Genomic DNA, 17,310 nt, shown 5'->3' with positions numbered 1-17,310 from the left:
TCTGGTGTTACAGCCTTGAAAATCCTTCCTACTATGTAACAAAAAAAATAAACACACACACCAACACAAGAGGCATACCGGAGCCGTCATGAACCTCTCTGACAACCCCATTATATATCTGTACAAAACAGAGCTGTAATACATCTGTGTACATAAGCCACAACAATGACCTGTGTAGGAACATATGAGATTTACTGCAACTTAGAAAAAGGCAAAGACAGCTATTGTTTTCTCTCCAGAGACAATTTCTAGACTGATTTATAACCAGATTGAAGGTCATCTTTGATATGGTCATAAATCAACTTTGAAATTTTTTTTTCAGGAGATGAAAGAAAGGCTGATAAGAAACCGGTCAGGGAAACATTTCTCTGACATAATTTACTGACAACTGGACAGTATAGAAAAGAAAGGTGTCCCCCACCCCCCACCGCGATGTAAATAATGACCCATTAGTGTTACACCTAGTACAGGACCTGTGTCATGCACTGCTTCACTCAATGCAGTCAAAAATAAAATAAAAAAAAGCTATGAAAACTCCTTACCTTGTTGGGATTTTGACTCGGAGATACCTGTCCACAGCAATGGCTAGCAGTGCAAGTATGGAGCTCTGGGTGAGGATCAGCATAATACAAGCCACCATCAGGCAGCTATAAAACTCCGTCTCCAGTCCAATACTAATTATTATGGCTAAAGGGATGACCAGTGCTCCGACTGCGATATCAGCCACAGCAAGAGACACAATAAAGAAGAAGGTGGTGTCTCGAAGCGCTTGGTTCACAATCACTGCCCAGATAACCAGTATATTTCCCAGCACAGAAACCAGGGCGATCAAAACTTCAATGACGATGTAGACAGCTAGCGAGACGGAGGTGCCCATGCTGCTTTAGTGCAGAAGACGGTCATTAGTCCTGAACCTGAAAAAGGAAAAGAAAGCTTTAAAGAATGGCCAGTGTAGAAATCGGTTACAAAGATATATATTTTTTTTCCTTTGACAGCATATTCTTTAGATAGATAATTTTTTTAAAAAAAGGAAAAAAACAAAGAAATATGCTGTGTGTGTGTGTATATATATATATAAAAATAATTATATATATCCATCCATCCAGGAAGTGACATCACCATTTTATCCAGGAAGTGAAGCCTTGATGCAGTAGTAAGTGCAGGGGAAAAAAAGCACTTTATGTGCATTAATGTAATAAGTCTAGAGAGAGAAAGTGTAAAAAAACAAAAACAAAAAAAAACAAAAACTATACTCACCTTTTCTGGTTCCCCACAACGGCCACTCTGATCCTTCCAGTTTTAAACACTACCTCCCCCTTCCTGGTGACGTGTAATCTGGGGCCAATCACTAGCTGTAGCTGGACACTGAGCAGGGAACCTCCGGCCAAGATAACACTTCATCCGCAAGTAGGGAGGAGTGGTGGACACCAAGGACCAGAAGAGGACAGTATTGTTTGCTTTTATTTCACATAGCCCAAGAGAACTTATTTATTTCTTTGTTTGTTTGTTTTAAATTCTCATTCAACCAACCTTCAAACTAAATCTGTCAGGTAGAATTCACATTCCAAACTGCAGACACAGTTAGAAAAGGTACCATGTGTCTCCTTGCCATATCAGTCTGTGCTTACAGGACATAGAAAAGACTGTTATTCTTCAGCACAGTGTCAAATACTTACACCCCTGGAGTGCAGAGGGCTATGACACCTGCTCGCCCCCTCTCTGTCCCATCTCAGCTTGATTGACTGTGGGGTGGGGGTGATAGAAAAAGAAAAAAAAAAAAAAAAAAGAATTCCGACCAGTACAGAGAGTCACAGCTCAATGTGTCCGTCAATCACATGACTGCCTTCTGTAAGAGTGGCAGATGACCGGGACCTTCTGTGGGCCAATAAAGTGAATGGAGCAGTACCAGGGGGTCTATGTTGGCATTTATTTTTCACAATGTCTTTGAATACTGTGGTTTTAAAGGTCATAATATGATGTGTTGTCTAGAAATTTAAATTAGCAAAGGCTAAAAGGATGTTATATGATAGTTACCATAATATACTAGAACACATACCTGGCGCTGCCAGAGAATAAGATGCATCTCTTCTTGTATGTTGTCCTTAGCAATCAGATTCCAGCTCTCGTATTTCCAAGTCCCCCCCCCCCCCCCCCCCCCCCCCCCCTTTAAAATAAAAGTAGTATTACAATTGTCCAACCCATATTACAGGCCTGTGAAACCACCAGAAAACTATGAGAAGATCTGAACCTTTTGATCTTTTCAGAAATTATGCCCAAGCAACCACTATCAGGGCGTCCGTATGAGACTAAGTATTGGCGGCTATAGATACTATTGTAGACCAATGGGGCGGTAAAAAAAAAAAAACTTTGGAATACTGAAAGAGTGACAATGTCAGCACCCAGAAAACAACTTTCAAAAGTGTTCAAGTCTCTATATATATCCTATAGAGGTGGGAACGGTGCTGGAGCAGGGACCTAAAATGTTTCTCTGGCAGAGAAAAATCACGGCCAGGAGAAGTCTTCATGATGCTCCGGGCCAGATGGAAAAGAAAAAAAAAGGCTTCAATTATTGGCTAAAGGAGCAACGCTCCTGGACTATAATCAGCTTGAGTAAAAGGCCCTTCAAGGGGTTGTCCAGCACTACAAAAACATGGCCACTTTCTTTCAGCGACAACACGACTCTCGTCTCCAGTTCAGGTGCGGTTTGCTATTAAGCGCCATTCACTTCAATGGAACTAAGCAGCAAAGCCCTGCCCAAGCTGGAGACAAGAGTGGTGCTGTCTCTGGAAGAAAGTGGCCATGTTTTTGTAGAGCTGGATAACCCCTTTAAATGCAAACCACACCTGATCTGGAGACAAGAGCGGCGCTGGCCACTTTCTTCCAAAGACGTTTTTTTTCACAAACATAAGAAAAATGACATTGCTCTAATAAATCTAAAGCTGACGCCCTGTCGGCCAGTTGAAGTATACCATTTGTGAATGTGTACTTCATTTAAGTAAAAGGTTTGTTGGCAAATACAATCAGATAAATGTATCACAGTCACTGGTAAGCGTGCATGACATCATGGACCACAATACCGCTATTGTTCTGGGACCTTAGTGTCATTTTGCCATGACTCAGAATATAAAGCACATCTGGCAAAGAACAGATATACAACAGAGATGCTCAACCCTGGTGCGGTCAGCTGCTAATACAGATTCAATAGCTGCTGCTAAAAAGGTTATAGACGGCCATTCATTCATTCCACTCTAATCCCCCCCACATACACACCATTCGAACAACATGTTCAGGTAAGCCATAATAGAAACTGAAGGAGTAGGCGAGCAGGTGCAGCATTAAAGTATGTGTATAGATGGACCCCCCCCCCCCCCCAATAACACCATATCTAAAGCATCTTGTGTTAACCTCTTAAGGACCCGGCCAATTTAAATTTTTGCGTTTTCGTTTTTTCCTCCTTGTGCTTAAAAGGCCGTAGCACCTGCATTTTTCCACCTAGAAACCCACATGAGCTCTTATTTTTGCGCCACTAATTGTACTTTGCAATGACAGGCTAAATTTTTTCATAAAGTACACTGCGAAACCAGAAAAAAAAATAAACGTGTGGTAAAATAAAAAAAAATAAAATAAAAAAAAAACGCATTTTGTTTATTTGGGGGGTATTTGTTTCTATGCCATTCGCCCTGGGGTAAAATTGACGTTATATATATTCCACAAGTCATTATGATTAAAATATATAACATGTAAAACTTTTATATTATGTGATGGCCTGTAAAAAATTCAAACCGTTGTTAACAAATATACGTTCCTTAAAATCGCTCCATTCCCAGGCTTATAGCGCTTTTATCCTTTGGTCTATGGGTCTGTGTGAGGTGTCATTTTTTGCGCCATGATGTGTTCTTTCTATCGGCACCTTGATTGCGCATATGCGACTTTTTGATGGCTTTTTATTACATTTTTTCTGGATTTGATGCGACCAAAAATGCGCAATTTTGCACTTAGTTTTTTTGCGCTTACACTGTTTACCGTACGAGATCAGGAATGTGATTAATAGTTTGGGCAATTACGCACGCGGCGATAGTTTATTTAGTTATTTTTTTTACATGGGAAAAGGGGGGTGATTCAGACTTTTATTAGGGGAGGGGGCTTTTTATTGACATCACTGTTTTTTTTTCTTTTACACTTATACCAGAAGCCCCCCTGGGGTTAGGGTTATTCCCCCCGTGGGACTTCTAGTATAAGTATACTGATCTCTCATTGAGATCTATGCTGTGTAGATATGCAGCATAGATCAATGAGATCGGCACTGGTTTGCTTTCGGCTGCTGCAGCCGAAAGCATCTGAGTGACGAGCCAGGATCAGGGCCATTTTGGCAGAGACCCCGGCAGGTAACAGACACGGAGATCACTCCTCCGGGACAACATCCCGGGGGAGCGATCTCTGCCACTAGACACCAGGGATCGGCTGCAGCTGTCAACTTTGACAACTGCATCTGATTACTTGATTAGCGGGCACGGCGATCGGACCGTGCCTGCTAATAGCCGCGGCCCCGGGCTACATGCCGCACCAGGAACCACGGCGGTTCAGAGCACGGCCCCGCTTTGAACTCCCTTACCGACCGCAAGTCGTTAAGGGGTAAGAGAAGTCCGGCGAAATTTTTTTATTAAAGTATTGTATTGTCCCCTAAAAGTTATACAAATCACCAATATACACTTATTACGGGAAATGTTTATAAAGTGTTTTTTTCCCTGCACTTACTACTGCATCAAGGCTTCACTTCCAGGATAACATGGTGATGTCACTTCCTGCATAACATGGTGATGTCACTTCCTGCATAACATGGTGATGTCACTTCCTGGATACAATGTGTGGGCTGTGGCTGCTGGAGAGGATGATGGCAGAGGACACTGAGGGACACAGGGCACTGGAGGGACACTGAGCATCCCTCTGCCATCATCCTCTCCAGCATCCTCCTATCCAGGAAGTGAAGCCTTGATGCAGTAGTAAGTGCAGGGAAAAAAGCACTTTATAAGCATTCCCCGTAATAAGTGTATATTGGTGATTTGTATAACTTTTGGGGGGCAATACAATACTTTAATAAAAATTTTCACCAAACTTCTCCTTTAAATGCCACAAACAGACATGGCATTGGGTTTAGGAAACTTCTTGTCTTCCTAACTACAAACAAACGTGAACATACGAATACTCCTCTTACTCATTTTATGCTTATATAGCTTCCCATATACTTTAGAGTTGCCAATATCCGGTATCTGTACCCGAGATGGATAGAACAAGGTCTCACGAGCACTGGAAAGCAGAGTGTGTAAGGTGGCGTCTATAATGTGTGTTACACACACACACACACTGTTATTGTGTTAAACTTCTATGTAAGATCAGTCAGTTCCATATAGAGAAGTAGAAGAGAACAAACCTTAAGTTCCATTAAATTTAGTGTTCTGGGTGACACCATCACACGTGTCCTCCGGTAGACGCTTTATGGCTCTAGCAGTTGCCTGACCTGGATGGTAGAGCTGTCAAGGGGTTGTTGAGAAGGGCGGGAAGTGTTCCGTGCACAGAGCTCTTGGGGTTTCTCATCAAGGGTCTGGGGTGCCATAATGTTTTTTAATCACTTGACATGCATGACTGGAACTCGGGGCATGTTTTAGCTCGCGGGCATCGGTGGGCCCCATAGCAGCTGCTATGGCTGCTACAGTGGTAGTTATGTCCCTGAGGAAGAGGTCCAGGAGCACTGAAAACAGTTGCGCAAAAAACTGTGTGAAGTATATGTGCCTCATGAGAGGATAAAAAAAAGTTCCCATTCCTGCCCCTACTGTGGATTCAGGTTAGGAGCTGGAGGAGCAGCCCACATCCATGGCCTGCACAAAATAAACAAAGCCTGTACAGCAACGCACAGAAGCCATGCAGATCCTTAGCAAACAGCTATTGTAGACACACTATGACCCATTGAATGAATGGGTCGTGCAATTGTAGATGGCCATGGATGCACATCTATAGTGCCGTCCATAGCCACGGGTCCGGGTCCACAGGCAGCAGTACAGACATATGAACCGGGCCCCAGTGTGCAGCCTTATGGACTCTATGTGCTGCCATATGTAGAGAGATACTCCATGTAGAAATTCTATAAAGAATTCACAGAATTTAAAAAAACAAAACAAAAACAAATTATATATTATAATAAAAAAAAAAAATAATAATAATGTAAGCTTCTTATTTATCTATACATAAACTTTAGATAATAAGCCCCACTCCAATATCCAAATAAGAACAATTAGGGTCATCAATATAAATCTCACCAAAAACATAGGTGCCAGAAGCACATTTCCATGTGAATTGGCACTTGTACCTGGCCGCCCTTCTCCGTGCTTATCTTCCTTTTGACATTGTTAAATGTGAAAAAAAAAAAAAAAACGTTATAGCATAAGATGTTGGGATAGATATCAATCATTTTTGGGACCAGCTCCATCAGTCATGGCATCTACTAACTGTTTAGAGGAGCTTGAGAACAATTTAGGAAATTAAGTAATTGAGGTTCTCTCTTTAAATGGATTGCAGAATTCAATCAGAGATCCTTTACATGAATGAGACGGCTGAGAAGAAGGGAACAGAAGGCAGCCGAGGTCAGAAGAGAGTAGGTCGAACAGATGAATGAGAGCAGCACGCTGTTCTGAGGAAGGATAAGCTGAAACAGACGTGTGTAAAAAAATAAGGCCATGTTCATACACCCTAAAATAAAAAAGGTAAAATATGGCCATCATTTCAAGGTAAAAAAAAATACAGCTGTATTTTCTATACAATAATGTGCTCTATTGAAGTCAATAAGCAGTTAGCCGTCCGTGCACACACCGTATAACTATAACGACCGTAATTGATTATGATAACTCCTTTTATTAACCGTTAAATGTCGGCCATCCACAAAATTGTGTGAACATAGCCTTTTTGGGGGAGGTTAATCAAACATGGTGTAAAGTGACACTGGCTCAGTTGCCCCTAGCAACCAATCAGATTCCACCTATCATTCCTCACAGACTCTTTGGAAAATGAAAGGTGGAATCTGATTGGTTGCTAGGGGCAACTGGGCCAGTTTCACTTTACACCATTTTTCATAAATCTCCCTCTGTGTTTTTATTCCTCTCCTGGTTTTGGTTGCAAGATACTGAGCAAAATACTGTGTGTGAACGTAGCCTAAAACTTTATTCTTGCAAGAACATGCAGGGGGCCAGTAAAGGCGAATTGGGTAACGGTGTGTACAGATGGGGGAGACTGTTCTGGTATAAAACTGTACTAAGTTTACTAATATAGTTGTACTGAATTTGTGGGTTTTTCCCAGCCATCCCCTCCATGTCTCATCACATAATCCTGTGCCAAAAGCCACATCCTTTTTGCATAAAAATTGTGGATTTGCTGCGGAGAGCGTCTACTATGTAAGAATACACCTAATGTTAGCGCTACCTCGTGACTTTGGCCGGGACATGCAGCCGATGCTCGCCTTGTCATGCTCTGGGATTGTACTGCATTGCAGCTAATGTAAGCGAATGGTGATACATCAGGACCCAACAAGTGCCAGAAATCCATCAACAATAAATTTATGGTCATTAGAGAGGTGCAAAGCAACCCCATTCACTTACAATAATAAAAGGACTATGAAGTCCTCAAAAGTATCTCCCCTGTCCTATATAGTATATAACAAATAAATAAATTAGAAGTTTTATCAAAGTTGCATTTGCTTTAAAAATCCTCAAAAAATGACATACAACACACAGAATGTGGAGCCTGGTGACAGCAGAATAGAATAAAGGCTTGGGATCCTTCTCCTTAAAGGGGTACTTAAAAAATATTTTTCTTTCAAATCAACTGGTTTCACAAAGTTATGCTACGTTTACACGGAACGATAAATTCACCCGATCGTACGATTGACGATGTCGGAGTAACGATAACGATCAGCGTTTAGACGGTACAATATATCATTTTGCGATCGCTTAAAGCCTATCTCACACATTGGTTAAAATCAACTGTTCACACGGAACGATCTGCGAATTTTTTGCGAACGATCAACGACGATTTGAGAAGTTGTTGAAAGATCAAAATCAACAATTTCTCGCTCGTCGTTTGATCGTTCGCTGCGTTTACACCTCCGATTTTCGTTCGAATTCGCACGATAATCGTTCCGTGTAAACGCAGCATTATATAGATTTGTAATTTACTTCTATTTAAAAAATCTCAAGTCTTTCCATACTTATCAGCTGCTATATGTCCTGCAGGAAGTGGTGTATTCTCTCCATTACTGCAGGAAGTGGTGTATTCTTTCCAGTCTGACACGGTGACTTTCCCGCCTGCACCAGTTATCACCATCCTTACGGGACGGCACACACCACTCCCATCTATGTACAGTTTATTAACATACTATATATATACCCTTCTACACTCTATTAACTTTCCCATTTTTACGGAGGTTTAAAAGTCCATAGCAATCAATAGGCTTTGTGTCTTGGCTTTCTGAATCCTCGTCCACTACTAAATAGTAATTACCATCCAGACGCATCAGTCAATAGGCCGCTCCTGGTTTACCTCTAGTAAAGTGTATGTTACAGAAGAGTAATTATAACCGAGCTGTGGACGTTCTACACTGTGACCAAGGCTCAGCCCAATCAAGAAAACTAAGTATATATACTTAGAAAGGGAGATGTACAGATGTTTCCTATATTATGATTGGAATAGGAGTATTTTATAAGGGATTTTTGTATACACTTGGAGTCATACCACTAGTCCAGCATACATGTAAAATGCATTCTCATACTATTCTAATCCAGTATACCTATACTATGCATTGTGATATTATTCTAATCCAGTGTACCTGTACTATGCATTGTGATATTACTTTAATCCAGTATACCTGCACTCTGCATATACTATTCTAATCCAGTATACCTGCACTCTGCATATACTATTCTAATCCAGTATACCTGTACTCTGCATATACTATTCTAATCCAGTATACCTGTACTCTGCATATACTATTCTAATCCAGTATACCTGTACTCTGCATATACTATTCTAATCCAGCAGACCTGTACTCTGCATATACTATTCTAATCCAGTATACCTGTACTATGCATTGTGATACTACTCTAATCCAGCATTCCTGTACTATACATATACTACTCTAATCCAGTATACCTGTACTATGCATTGTGATATTACTTTGTAATCCAGTATACCTGTACTCTGCATATACTATTCTAATCCAGTATACCTGTACTCTGCATATACTATTCTAATCCAGTATACCTGTACTATGCATATACTATTCTAATCCAGTATACCTGTACTCTGCATATACTATTCTAATCCAGTATACCTGTACTCTGCATATACTATTCTAAACCAGTATACCTGTACTCTGCATATACTATTCTAATCCAGTATACCTGTACTCTGCATATACTATTCTAAACCAGTATACCTGTACTCTGCATATACTATTCTAATCCAGTATACCTGTACTATGCATTGTGATATTACTTTGTAATCCAGTATACCTGTACTATGCATATACTATTCTAAACCAGTATACCTGTACTCTGCATATACTATTCTAATCCAGTATACCTGTACTCTGCACATACTATTCTAATTCAGTATACCTGTACTCTGCACATACTATTCTAATTCAGTATACCTGTACTCTGCATATACTATTCTAATCCAGTATACCTGTACTCTGCATATACTATTCTAATCCAGTATACCTGTACTATGCATTGTGATATTACTTTGTAATCCAGTATACCTGTACTATGCATATACTATTCTAAACCAGTATACCTGTACTCTGCATATACTATTCTAATCCAGTATACCTGTACTCTGCACATACTATTCTAATTCAGTATACCTGTACTCTGCACATACTATTCTAATTCAGTATACCTGTACTCTGCATATACTATTCTAATCCAGTATACCTGTACTCTGCATATACTATTCTAATCCAGTATACCTGTATTCTGCATATACTATTCTAATCCAGTATACCTGTACTATGCATATACTATTCTAATCCAGTATACCTGTACTCTGCATATACTATTCTAATCCAGTATACCTGTACTCTGCATATACTATTCTAATCCAGTATACCTGTACTATGCATTGTGATACTACTCTAATCCAGCAGACCTGTACTATGCATTGTGATACTATTTTAATTCATCCCACCGCTAATAACCATTCTGTTTCACTAACCTCTCCCATTTATAACTAATTACCAGGTAGTAAATTACTGCTTCCTGTCACCACTAGATAGTGTAACCTGTGTGTGTAATGTATAGTGACAGATTATTATCCTACATAACCTGAAACGCCGCTTCCTACTGCTGACAGTTCAATAGAACGCAACGTATCTATATTGTGTCATGTGACCTATAGAGAATTACAGTGCAGAAAATGACAGAGACATCTTTACCTATGAGAGCACTCATAGCCTTGCTATCTATCTATATGTTATTTTATTTCCTTAGGGGGGGAGATATATATATATATATATATATATATATATATATATATATATATATATATATATATAAAATCTATCAATGCAGATACATTGTAAGCCAATACCCCTTCCCTTAGACTATCTCCAGGAAACCTGCCATTATCCAATGATTCATAGTTTTAATTTCTACTATGTAAATAATAAAACCATAGGGGGTCTAGTATAAAAGAACAAAAACAACAACAACAAAGCCAGGTCTCGTGTGCACTATTAATGAATGGCAATAAATAATAGCATAACTATATAGGATTTCCCAGTATCTACCCTCCCCCCCATAGCTGCCTGGTATACATAGTACTTATACAGTGTGCCATGATGTCATTGTCCCCAGCAGTAAGGATGGGAGTTCTCCACCTGCTATCACTGACTGCTGTATACATAGGACTGTATCATGGCATGCCTCACACATGTACTATGCAGTCAGCAGGGGTCATCCTCCCCTCCATTCAGCACAGCTACACCTGCCTGCTCCTTCTGTATACCTCTCAGTACCAGATACTATACATAAGGCATTGTAGTCTACAATGCCTTATGTATAGTATCTGGGACTGCTCCTTATAGTCCACCCTGCTAAGTATTTGCACTATGTAGCAGCACAATAGCACTAAGCAAACAGCCAAGAAGTCAGAGGGAGCAGAGTCACTTAAGCAGAATAAAACTCACATTGTAATATATATATATAATATATATATATATATATATATATATATATATAGACTGGGCACAGAAGACAGATTAAATTTACTAATATATATATATATATATATATATATATATATATATATATATATATATATATATCAGAATGAGATAACAGTACTATAGACTGCCAAGTCTATAGCACAAGCTCTTCATCTAAGGTGTGCACATCCCCATTGACAGTCTACAGTCTTGTGAGCTGACACATCATCCAGCAGCTGCATGTCTGGAATAGCTTTCATACCCTGAATGCATGAAGCCAGCAGCATTGAATAGCTACTCACCATGTCCATGTGGTAGTCCAGCAGCAGTAGTGCATGGTCAGTCCCTGGCATCCTGTGCACTATCCCCAGTGCAGTACATGGCTCCTGCCCTTGAAGAGGTGCTGCAGTGTCTCCCCCAGTCCTATGCACACTGCAGTGGAGGGTCTCATCCAAAATGCACTCATTCCTCTCCTCCTGCCTATTCCTCTCCTCCTGCCTATTCCTCTCCTCCTGCCTATACCTCTGCTTACTCTGCTATTGCTGCTTTTTTTCTTTACCAGCTTCCAACAGTGTTGCAATCAATCAGTAATCACATGATCCTCACTACTAGTCTCTAGAGATTTGCTTAAAGGGATAGTACCCTGCCAGACAGAGAGGGGGGAGTTTAACCTGCATAAAGCAGGAGGAGGGAGTGGATACACAAATCATTGGCATGGATACTAAATATTGTTCTGTTAACCCCTTACCTTCCATGCATTGGGAATACACAGGGTGTGCACCATGGCTGGCACCAGGACAGAAACCTAACACCAAGTGGATATACTGGTATTGGCCATCAATCTGCTGCTGCTGTGCTGCATTATGCGCAGGAGGACTGCAGACTGCAGCAATGCAATCATCTAAATGTTGGGCTAGAAAATTAATTTTTCATAAGTGTCTGGTGTTGGATGAAGTTATCCCAGCGAGTGTGTATAGCCTGACTATCGAGGATTTACTATGCTTTGTATACATTTGATATAATAACGTGCTATGAGTAAGTTATCTGCAGGATCTGGGACACTGGATACTGCGTTACATTCATTTATTCATAGGGGTGCGAAATTTAAAGGGGTACTCCAACAAAAATCTTTTTCTTTCAAATCAACTGGTTTCAGAAAGTTATACTGATTTGTAATTTACTTCTATTTAAAAATCTGCAGTCTTTCCATACTTATCAGCTGCTGTATGTCCTGCAGGAAGTGGTGTTTTCTTTCCAGTCTGCTGTCAGAGAAAGGAACTTCCCATGAAAACCTCTCCTGTTCAGGACAGTTCCTGACATGGACAGAGGTGGCAGCAGAGAGCATTGTGTCATACTGGAGATAATACACCACTTCCTGCAGGGCGTACAGCAGCTGATAAGTACTGGAAGACTATAGATTTTTAAATAGAAGTAAATTACAAATCTATATAACTTTCTGACACCAATTGATTTGAAAGGAAAAGATTTTCGCTGGATCACCCCTTTAAAGAGGTTGTTCAGCAGCAACAAAACAATTATTTCTAGAGATGAGTGAACCTGGAGCATGCTCGAATCGATCCGAACCCAAACTTACGGCATTTGATTAGCGGTGGCTGCTGAAGTTGGATAAAGCCCTAAGGCTATGTGGAAATCATGGATATAGTTATTGGCTGTATCCATGTTTTCCAGACAACCTTAGAGTTTTATCCAAGTTCAGCAGCCACCGCTAATCAAATACCGAACGTTCGGGTTCGGATCGACTCGAACCCGAACCCGGTTCGCTCATCTCTAATTATTTCAAATCAGTTGGTGTCAAAAAGTGCCAGAGATTTGTAATTTACTTCTATTAAAAAAAATCTCTTCCAGTACTTATCAGCTGCTGTCTGTTCTGCAGAAAGTGGAGTTCTTTCCAGTATAGAGTGCAGGAGAGGTTTTCTATGGGGATTTGTTACTGCTCTGGACAGTTCCTAACATGAACAGAGGTGGCAGCAGAGAGCACTGTGTCAGACTGGAAAGAATACACAGCATACTGCAGCTGATAAGTATTGGAAGACTTGAGATTTTTTTTTTTTTAATAGAAGTAACTTACAAATCTCTGGCAATTTCTGCCACCAATTGATTTTTTTTTTTTTTTTTTGCTGAACCACCTTTTTAACAATGAAAGATAGGGTGACATCATCTGCACCAGTCTCCTAGTTGCCTTGCAGAACTCATAGGTGAATGATATCACAATGGCTGTGATATTCAGAAAATTCTAAGGCTGATGAATTTCTTATTCTGTTACATAGGTAGAAATCTCCTGCATAGACATAAATGAAGAACCTAACAGCCTAGATACAGGAGGACACCACTAGAGGGAGCTTACTGCACACTCTTACTGAACAGTATGCAGTTAGCTCTCAGGCTCCATCTAGTGGCCCACTATGGGGGAGATTTATTAAACATGGTGTTAAGTGAAACTGGCTCAGTTGCCCCTAGCAACCAATCAGATTCCACCTTTCATTCCTTACAGACTCTTTGGAAAATGAAAGGTGGAATCTGATTGGTTGCTAGAGGCAACTGAGCCAGTTTCACTTTACCCCGTGTTTGATAAATCTTCCCCTATGTACATATTTTATATGTCAGTGCAAGGAATTTAAAGGGGTTCTCCAGCAAAACTTTTTCTTTTAAATCAACTGGTTTCAGAAAATCATACAGATTTGTAATTTACTTCTATTTTTTAAAAATCTCCAGTCTTCCAGTACATATCAGCTGCTGTATGTCCTGCAGAAAATGTTGTTTTCTTTTCAGTCTGACACAGTTCTCTCTGCTGCCACCTCTGTCTGAGACAGGAACTGTCCGGAGCAGTAGTAAATTCCCATAGAAAACCTCTCCTGCTCTGGACAGTTTCTGACATGGACAGAGGTGGCAGCAGAGAGCACTGTGTCAGACTGGAAAGAATACACCACTTCCTGCAGGACATACAGCAGCTTATAAGTATGAGAACATTTGAGATTTTTAAGTAGAAGTAAATTACAAATCTATTTAACTTTCTAAAACCAGTTGATTTTCGCTGGAGTACCCCTTTAAAAACTCAGACTGTAACATGTAACATAGTTACCTGTAGACAGAGCATTATATACTGATTTATCATTGAATACAATGTTTAGCAGTATACAGTAAACTCATAAGAGCCCTCATTTTAAAGTGGTCATTCAGGATTAAAAAAAAAAGTTTCCTCAGTTAACAGCACCACATCCGTCCTCAGGTTGTATACGGTATTACAGTTTGGCTTCATTTACTTTATTGGAAGGATGGGGAACCTTCGGCCCTCCAGCTGTTGCAAAACTACAATTCCCATCATGCCTGGGCAGCCGAAGCTTTAGCTTCGGCTGCCCAGGCATGATGGAAATTGTAGTTTTGCAACAGCTGGAAGGCTGAAGGTTCCCCATTTCTGCTTCAGTGGAACAGAGTTGCAATACCACATACAAACTGAGGACAAGAGTGGTGCTGTTTTTGGAGGAAAGCAGCTATCCTGTTTTCAGAGCGCTGCTGTTTGTCGGTATTTTCTTGTTTTTACATTTCAGGAATGATTGTGAGACAAGTTAAGTGCATGGTTTCCCCGATTCATCCACCTGTTACTATTTCTATTAGTCAGACTAGGGCCGTCCTGTTAACGTTTAACATGTACTGTAAACCCGGCAGATTACATCCACTCCATTGAGAAGTTTTCTGTGTTGTCACACCTGGCATGTCTTGGAAAGGGACGTGTGTCTCTGTCAGGTCGCCTTGTTTTCACCTCTTAATACACGGAGCATATTTTATTCTCAGTACACATTGTTCCTAGTGGAAGCTTTGATCACTTAACCAGTCACAGTAACTAAACAAACCTTGCATTCAGTTACTTTTTATTTCCTTCCTTAAAGGGAACGTGCCACCGAGATTATCTTTTACTAATTAAAGTCAGATACTAAAACTTGTTCTGTTTCTATTTTATGTATATAATTTTATTTAGCTTTTTGTACATTTTTATGGAGGCAGCCATCTTGTCTTAGCTATTTGTAACAGCATTTTGTGACATGCTTTACAGCAAGACTCATGGACATAGAGGACAATAGACAGAGTATGTGCCCTTGAGATGAATGTGAAACATTCTGTAACTTTTGAAGGTATCAGCTGCTATTATCTCCTCTATCTACTGGTGTCACATGTCGCTGTGATACCGTACAGATCGCTTTACAGCAGCCTCCTCTTATCATCACAGACACAACAGGAAGTCTCAGCTTAGTTTTAGCCCCAGTGGTGAGAATAAACACTACAAGATTTTAGGATTATTTTATAATAGAGATAGAAAAATGAAAAATTAATTAAAATGTCATCAAAAATTCTTTAAAAAATATGTTTAAAGTGTCACTGTCATTCACATTTTTTTTGGCAGAAATCAATAGTACAGGCCATTTTAAGAAACTTTATAATTGGGTTTATTAGCTGAAAAATGCATTTTTATCATGAAAAAGCAGTTTGAAGCTCTCCCCGCTGTCTTTATGGTTCTCTATGGAGAGGGGAGGGGTGGAGGGAGATGAGGCACCAAAACAGGACAACAAAGAGTTAATTTACAGGATATCACCCGGCTATCTCCTCTGAAGTCAGCACTGACCTCTCTGACCTCTGAATACCGGCTTTAACACAGCTCCCACTGTGTAATCCTTTGTTCTCTGCTCTCTGCTGGCAACTAACCTCCCTCCCCTCTCCATAGATTACACAGGGCTCGACTGATGTAAAAGAGTCGAGATTTCCTGATAATGAGCAGTGAATGAGAGAGAGGAGGGGGGGGGGGAACCTGGGGGAAGTCTTTTTGAATGCAGATAATGGCAAATTTGCCTAATAAACCCAATTACAAAGTTTCTTAAAATCGCCTGGACTATTGATTTCTGCAAAAAAAAAAAAAAAAAATGACATAAAACATAAAAACCTTATTTCTTTGCCTACACATGATGAAATTGCCAAGCACACCAATGTGTCACACCATAAGTAGGTAATGCTGTAATACATAGACTTTGGGAGATTAGCTGGGAAAATCTCACAGTGATGCAACACAAATATTCAGAGGCAAATTAAAGGGAATCTCCAGCATTAGAAAAACATGGCCACTTTCTTCCAGAGACAGCACCGCTCTTGTCTCCAGATCAGATGTGGTTTGCAATTAAACCCAATTACCAAGTTTCTTAAAAAAAAAAAAAAAAAAATTACCCCCTACTACAAGCTCACAAATCTACATCTAGAAATTTAAAGGGAGTCTGTCACTAGCTGTATGATGCTTTAAATGAGTCCAGCATAAACTAGTGACAGAAATGGTAAACAGAACAATGTATTACATCATTCTGTTCAGCCGTTCTCCTAATATGCAGGAGAATAGGATTCTAACCACACTCCTCTCCCCGCCCTCTAGCTGCTAATTGACAGTTGACTGCCTATACACAGCATGGATAGATAACTGCCAATCAGCAGATGGTGGGCAGAGTTTTCTGCTTCTCATGAATATCCAGGGCTACTGAGCTCATGCACATAATGGAGAGGACTACTTATTGTCCATGTTACTCAGGAGGAGATCTCTGGATCAGCTGCACAGAACAATGTAAGTGATACATCATTCTGCTCAGCTTCTCTGTGACTAGTTTATGTTATTTTTAAAAATGGCGGCATAAACCTACTGAGTCTCTTTAAATATAGATGGATGGAGCCTATGAAAAGCACATCTGGTGCTATGGAAAGTATTCCCATTAGGCCAGGACTACGCTAAGACTTTCTGAATTGCTACTAATTGATTATAACTACCGCGCTGCCACTGCAGCCCAAAGCCATTTAGTGGAGTGTAATGCAAAAATCACAGCCTAGCCCGGGCCCTATGCTACACCGTCATTATGATACATGATATAACTCAATGGACTCCCTGCACAGCATGAAACGGCAAGGACTGCAGCTATCCTGTTAACCCACCATGAAAGCAATAAAATCCTCCAATCCACAAAGAGCAATCACAGTTTTTTCAGGTGCAGAACGTCCACAAAGTGCCAGATGCA

General features: G+C 40.3%; 1 protein-coding gene across 1 annotated transcript in view; it reads right to left on the bottom strand.

Moving 5' to 3' along the window:
- Positions 1–11,787, bottom strand: part of ADORA1 (adenosine A1 receptor) — a 79,492-nt gene extending 67,705 nt beyond the window's left edge. Inside the window, exons 1-2 of the mRNA XM_069944689.1 lie at positions 11,554–11,787; positions 543–914 (exon numbers count right to left, since the gene is read on the bottom strand). Of these exons, the coding sequence (XP_069800790.1) occupies positions 543–877 (335 nt within the window). The 5' untranslated portion in view covers positions 878–914; positions 11,554–11,787. The remainder of the gene's footprint in view (positions 1–542; positions 915–11,553) is intronic.
- Positions 11,788–17,310: the final 5,523 nt, after the last annotated feature.

The sequence above is a fragment of the Dendropsophus ebraccatus genome, chromosome 11 (genome assembly GCF_027789765.1).
Source record: "Dendropsophus ebraccatus isolate aDenEbr1 chromosome 11, aDenEbr1.pat, whole genome shotgun sequence".
Lineage (NCBI taxonomy): Eukaryota > Metazoa > Chordata > Amphibia > Anura > Hylidae > Dendropsophus > Dendropsophus ebraccatus.
Note: the sequence above shows the minus strand (reverse complement) of the source record. Positions and strands in the feature narration are given on the sequence as shown.